This window comes from Homarus americanus, unplaced genomic scaffold (assembly GCF_018991925.1).
Source record: "Homarus americanus isolate GMGI-L3 unplaced genomic scaffold, GMGI_Hamer_2.0 scaffold46583, whole genome shotgun sequence".
Classification (NCBI taxonomy): domain Eukaryota; kingdom Metazoa; phylum Arthropoda; class Malacostraca; order Decapoda; family Nephropidae; genus Homarus; species Homarus americanus.
In genome coordinates, this window is record NW_024731675.1 from 2,446,683 (window position 1) to 2,453,686 (window position 7,004).

Consider the following 7,004-nt stretch of genomic DNA (forward strand, 5'->3'; position numbering starts at 1 on the left):
ACATATGATCGTTCGTTTGTCATAATTGATCGTTCACTAAGTTTCTTACCTGTTGGTGTTACCCTGAGCGATAATTAGTGGTTGTTGTGGCGATAATTTCTGAACAGGTAGAGTCTGGGAATGTACCTTGTCTGGCTGTCTTTGTTTACGTGTGTTAGTGTGTTTGTTTACGTGTGTTTGTATGTTTGTTTACGTGTGTTTGTATGTTTGTTTAACCTAACCTAACCTAACCTAATCTGACCTGACCTGACCTGACCCAACCCAACTTAACCCAACCAATTTACTAATGAAAAATATTAACGCAAAAAGGACGACATTGTTTCAGTATGTATGTATGTATGTATGTATGTATGTATGTATGTATGTATGTACTGAAACACCAACATATTTCATAACTACGTCACACTCCTGTTATTATTGGTCACAGAGATAGATTACGTCACCAACTCGTAACACACTGCGTCACTATAAAGCGTAAACATAAACATTAGTCACGTGGTTAATGACGTCACCATGATCAGCTGATATATGTAAACACGATCAGCTGATTTGAGCAACACGTGTGATGGGAGGGGAGTGTCTGTCTGCCTGTCTGTCTGTCTCTCTCTCTGTCTGTCTGTCTGTCTGTCTCTTTCCCTCTCTCCGTGACAGGACACACACCTGTACACATTAGTCAGCTTCGCCAGGTATTAACTCACCTGGCGAAGGTAATTTAGTGTCAACCGGTCCAGTGGTTGTTGAAGAAACGCCACGTCACGTTTGAGAGAGGGAGGGGTGGGGGAGGGGTGGGGGGTGGGGAGGAGGGGGAGAGAAAGGGATGTGAGGAGAGATGAAGGGAGGGAGGATTAGAGAGAGAGAGAGAGAGAGAGAGAGAGAGAGAGAGAGAGGTAAGAAGAGACAAAGAGAGAGAGATAGGAGGAGGAGAGGAGGAGGAAAGAAGAGAGAGAGAGAGAGGGGGGGGGGAGAGGGGGAGTACACTAGAAAGTTATATAAAGAAGGGTGAGTGACCAGCCTCCAGCCAGTCACATCACGTCAGAGCAAGAAGCAACACGTGCTGAGAGCCAGAGAGCCACTGAGAGAGAGAGAGAGAGAGAGAGAGCCATGCCACCAGAGGTATACTAACCCACAATATACCACCATTAATATACCAACGATAATACCAACACCTATATCAAGAGTATAACACCAGTATATCGTCACCACAGGCTATCAAACGACACCTGAGATTGGATTTTCATAACCTGGATTTATAGTGTTATATCTAAAGAGTATACGGGTGTAATAGTGGTGTAACTAAGGTTTATTTAAAGTGATATATTCAATGGATTACGTGATATAATTTTTTTTTTTTAGGTAAAGTGTCTAGGACGATTTAAAGTGAATGTATTTAAGGGGATATACTTTTAGAACATTTAAAGAAAGAAAGTGGTGTATATGGTGGGATTTTAAGTGGTGTTTTAAGGATGTGAAGTGTACCTGGTTATTTAAGGTGTGTGATTTTAAAGGATAAGTGCCTATATATTTGAGGTATTTTTAGGAGTTTAATTTTAAGGGAGTGTTGTATAATTAAGTGTCCACGGATTTTTAAGTATTTTGGGACACTCCTTAAAGTACAGTGTCAAAGGATTTTAGGTAAATTTAGGGAGTCTACATTTTAGGATCGTGAAAGGAAGATTTTAAGTCGCAAAAAATAATAAGTTAATAGACCCAAGAAAATTCATGTATTTATAAAGGAATTAAATAAGGTAATTAAATTTTATTACGTTAAATTATTAAAAATATTCAGGATAATTTAATATTAATTATTTATTCGTAGCTAATTATTGTTTTGGTGTCATTTATTAAGTGTTTTCAATATATTTTCGTGAGGAGAAAATATTAGAATCGTACCTCCTGAAATAATCCCTTTATATCGATTTAATTTTCTTTATTCCGATATAAACACAAGATAAACTGGCTCAATGTTTATAATTATTTATTTTATTTATTTTATGAGTAATTCTATAGTTTATTATGGGTGTTTGATGTATTTTCGTGATGCAATGGAAATTTTTAGTGGTATTCCATCAAAAATCTCTCGCCATGTCATAGAAAACGGACACTTAATACATAAGAGAAAACAGGAAATTCAAATAACACCGGAAACTCATGCATTTGTTGCCTAACCTAAACCAATGCTTAACTAGGTAGAACTAACGATGCCATTAAACAAACTAATGTTGACACCAGATGGCGGAGGGAAGGGTGAGGCAAGATGTGGTAGGGACATTACGTTACTGAGGGAGGGAGGGAGGGAGGGAGGGAGTGGGAGAGAGAAGGGGGAGGAAGACAGATAGAAGTGAGTGGGAGAGAGGGAGGAAAGAGGAAGTAAGAGGTAGAGAGAGAGAGAGAGGAAGGAGAGAGAGAGAGAGAGAGAGAGAGGGAAGATTGAGAGAGAGAGAGAGGGACGGAATGAGAGGGAAAGGTAGAGTTAGTGAGAGTAATGACTTACGCTTCCGTCTTAACGCTCTCTCTCATACATACATACATACACACATACATACATGAGCACTTCCGTATCAAACATAGTGAACGGCTGTGAACGTGGGTAAAGTTAATTAAGCGCTTCCTACCTGTATCGAGCACAGGTGAGAGGCGCGGAGAGTAACAGGGGAAGAATTAATTAGATATTTCGTCACAACCTGAAAAATAATGGAGTTTTGTCACGACATTTTGATCAAGGGGGTGACGTGTGTGTGTGTGTGTGTGTGTGTGTGTGTGTGTGTGTGTGTACGTGTGTGTGTGCAAATACAATGATTTAACCCCTTGAGTACGATGACTTAGCGCCATCAAATCACCACTACCAGACATACAGACACGTAACCAAAACAAACTGTATATAGACACGCAAATGACATAATGTTCTTAAAGCGTAGATAAGACACTGTTATTTTGGTTCATAGTCAAGGCCAAATATTGTGTAAACACCTTGTGAGTCTTGGTTATGAGTTTTGCTTTGTTCACTGTAACGGGTGAATGATTGTGAGGGTGGTGGTGATGATGGTGGAAGTAGGGATAAAAAAATACTCTTAATAATGATAATAATAATAGCAAAACTAAATGGGAGGAGGAGGAGAGATGGGGAGGGGGAATGGAAGGAAGGGGTGGGGTCATCTAATGGTATTTATGGTAAGGGAAATCAATCCATGGCTTTAATTCATGGTAGGATCGAGTCATGGGGCCACAATACACTAGATTTTATAAACTATTGGACTAATTTATGGGAGTTAAACCATAAATTAGGTCAAAAAATCTACCCTAACATAAAATGGGGGACCTTGTTAGATTACTTTAGTTAACCTTAAACATGGCGTCAGTATCATAGAAAACGGATTAGTATTAGAGAAAACCTGGAAATTATCTCCAACTCTGTTTATCTATCTCCCTTTGTCTCCCAGGTATCTCAAGATCTCCTATATATCTCTATGGTCTTTTATACAGTCTCCTATATATATTCTTGGTCTCCTAACTCCTCCAATAGACTTAATTGATCTCCTACCATTTGTCAAATACCTCATATCTGTAACAGTGTCTCCTACTTGTCTCTGTCGTCTCCTACATTATCTCTTGATCTCCACTTCCACAGGTGACGTTACTACTGTGTCTCCTGGCTCGGGTCTCCACCACGAGCAATGTCGAATCAGGACCCAGGGTGAGTTCCTACGATTCTCAAAAGGTTCCTACGTAGTAAACCAGAAATTTAACCAATGTTTTAGTCTGTATAAACCACCAGCCCTAAACCAGATTTAAACCAAAATACTTAACCTAACTTTAACCAGTACATGACCTTGACCTGACCTCATTAACCCACACCTTCTCTCCTCCAGACAACACCTCCTGGTTATCTATTCTCCTACGGGGTCCACGACGAGAAAACTGGCAACAGCTTCGCTCATCAAGAGACCAGGGGCGAGCAGGCGACCTCTGGCGAATACCGGGTCGCCTTACCAGATGGGCGGACTCAGGTTGTGAAATACACGGCTGACAAGAACGGTTACAACGCCGTGGTTATGTATGAAGGAGTGGCGGTGCATCCGGATGAACAAGGGGAGGATGAGAAGTCGAAGCGTCATCCAGTCACTCATCCGCCAGGGGATAGTCACGTGCATCCAACTCAGGGACATCCACATCATCCGTCAGATCATGTTTCGCCTAATCGTCAAGGGGTCTTTGGGTCCTCGAGTTTGGTTCATCCGTTGTCTCATCCAGGGCTGGTGGGTGATTCAAGGTCTCAGCCAGTTCATCCACATCCCCAGGTGGTGGATGTAGATTATGGTTCATTGGATTATTTTGAGGTTCATCCACTGCTGTCTTCGCCGACGTCGCAGCATCATCCATCAGAAGCGGTTCATCATCATCCAGAAGCGGTTCATCGTCATCATCCATCTTCGTTACTAGGCATTGGACCGGTACATCATCATCCGTCTGCAACACCGGTTCATCATCATCTTCAATCCCCGGTTCATCCAACGGTCCATCCTAACCATCATGACGTGGTTCATCCAACTCACAGCCCGGTCCACCTAACATCTCCTGGCCTGGTCCATCCAACTCATGGCCCGGTCCACCCAACATCTAGCGTGGTCCATCCAACTCACAGCCCGGTCCACCCAACATCTGGCCCGGTCCACCTAACAAATGGCCCGTTCCACCCAACAAATGGCCCGTTCCACCCAACAAATGGCCCGTTCCACCCGACAAATAGCCTGTTCCACTCAACAAATGGCCCGTTCCATCCAACAACCGGCTCGTTCCATCCAACAAATAGCCCGTTCCATCCAACAACTGGCCAGGTCCACCCAACAAATGGCCAGGTCCATCCAACAACTGGCCCGTTCCACCCAACAAATGGCCCGTTCCATCCAACAACTGGCTCGTTCCATCCAACAAATAGCCCGTTCCATCCAACAACTGGCCAGGTCCACCCAACAAATGGCCAGGTCCATCCAACAACTGGCCCGTTCCACCCAACAAATGGCCCGTTCCATCCAACAACTGGCTCGTTCCATCCAACAACTGGCTCGTTCCATCCAACAAATAGCCCGTTCCATCCAACAACTGGCCAGGTCCACCCAACAACTGGCCCGTTCCATCCAACAACTGGCCCGGTCCACTCCTTCATTAACTTCCACCCTACTACTGTCCCACACCACCAAAATGTCCCGACTTTCAGAGTGGACTTCGCTAAACGTCCCAAGACGGACCTGTCCCTCTTTGTTCCGGTACAGGATCTCCACACAGCCGACTTCCGGGACATCATAGCAAATGGCGTCACTGTGAGCCCGAGTTCGTTCCCGCAGCTTCCAGGGACCGATTCATTTCATATAGATCCCATCACTCAACATGTAACTCCTATCACCCATCATGTTACTCCAAGACCCCATCACGGTACCCCAAGACCCCATCACGGTACCCCAAGACCCCATCATATTTTCCCCATTTCCCATCATGATTCCCAAAAATCCCTTCATGGTAGTTCCATTTCTCATCTTGGTACTTCTGTTACACATCATGGTACCCCATCTCCTTCCCATCATGGTAGCATTTCTCCCCATGGTCATCTAGCACCCAATCATATTATGACCGTCTCCCATCATGGTAGTCCTTCACCCCATCACCTTGTAAGCCCATCACCCCATCATCTCCTCACCCCAAGGTCCCATCATTCCACTTCATCACCTCTACATAATGTCAGTCCTTCACCCCATCACATAACCTCCTCACCCCATCACATAACCAGTCCTTCACCCCATCACATAACCTCCTCACCCCATCACATAACCTCCTCACCCCATCACATAACCTCCTCACCCCATCACATAACCTCCTCACCCCATCACATAACCTCCTCACCCCATCACATAACCACCTCACCCCATCACATAACCTCCTCACCCCATCACATAACCTCCCCACCCCATCACATCACCCCTTTACCCCTTCAACACATCAATCCATCACCCCATCCATCCCATCACCTGACCCATCACCATACAGAAGACCCCCTCAATGAATTACTATCTCAGCCACCAGACCAACAGGGGCCCTTCCATCCAAGTTTAGGGCCCCCGAACCTACCCAAATCCAGGTCCCTCTTCCCCACCTCTACTCCAAGGGCTTTCCATCCTACATCCTCATCTATCCGAGGTTCTATCCATTCAAATAACGCTCCATCTATCCACACAAGGGGTCGTTCTTTTTTCAGTGGACAGGGGACTATCCCATCTTTCCTCCAAGGGGCGCCAACACTGGATAGAGAGCAGTATCTCAGGCATAAAGGTCTGGTACGTAGGTCTCCCCTGACGATAAAGAAAACCAGGGCGATAACACTATAGAAAACGGGATCTAGAGTCAAATTCTGTAGATAAATTTCACTCGAATGATCCCTAGCGCCTGGTTTAGTCAACAATTACTTCCGGGTCTAATTAGGTGAATTAAACCACAGCAGAAACGTTCACTGGCATCGAAATTAAACCAGAGACATTACCCTACAATACCTATCACCCAGGGATCCCACAGTCGACCCAGGTGTGAAGAGGTACCTGGCGATACAGTTGAGGAAGTGATGATGGTCGATTACAGTGTCTGAAGACTTCGTGTACTCTGTGTTGCATTTTACCTATCACTAATGAGCCGACAGGTATATGAGTCACACCTGAGGAGATGTAATTAGCTTCTAGTGAAGGTATCTAGTTAAGGTAGAGTCTCAGTGTAATTTCAACGCCCTATTGGACAAGAAGGTGATTTACTTGGTACAACTAGCCCTTACTATTAATGCTAGCCCTTACTAGCCCTTACTAGCCCTTATTATCCCAACTGGCCTTCACCACTAGCCCTTACTGTTTGCCACTAGCCCTTACTCCTATCACTAGCCCTTACTCTACCCACTAGCCCTTACTCTCCCCACTAGCCCTCCCCACTAGCCCTCCCCACTAGCCCTCCTCACTAGCCCTCATCACTAGCCT

General features: G+C 44.7%; 1 protein-coding gene across 1 annotated transcript; it reads left to right on the forward strand.

Annotated features, from left to right (window-relative positions):
• The first annotated feature begins 1,031 nt into the window (after positions 1 to 1,031).
• On the forward strand, positions 1,032 to 6,573 carry LOC121867659 (mucin-12-like). The gene is made up of 4 exons (XM_042367676.1): positions 1,032 to 1,113; positions 3,626 to 3,691; positions 3,867 to 5,865; positions 6,485 to 6,573. Exons 1-4 carry the CDS (start codon positions 1,102 to 1,104, stop codon positions 6,571 to 6,573), a joined length of 2,166 nt encoding a protein of 721 aa, XP_042223610.1. The 5' UTR covers positions 1,032 to 1,101.
• Positions 6,574 to 7,004: the final 431 nt, after the last annotated feature.

Coding starts and splice junctions, on each gene's coding strand:
- LOC121867659 (XM_042367676.1), top strand. Junction 3,692..3,866: donor ATGTCGAATCAGGACCCAGG/GTGAGTTCCTAC, acceptor TCTCTCCTCCAG/ACAACACCTCCTGGTTATCT. Junction 5,866..6,484: donor CTCACCCCATCACATAACCT/CCTCACCCCATC, acceptor ATTAAACCACAG/CAGAAACGTTCACTGGCATC.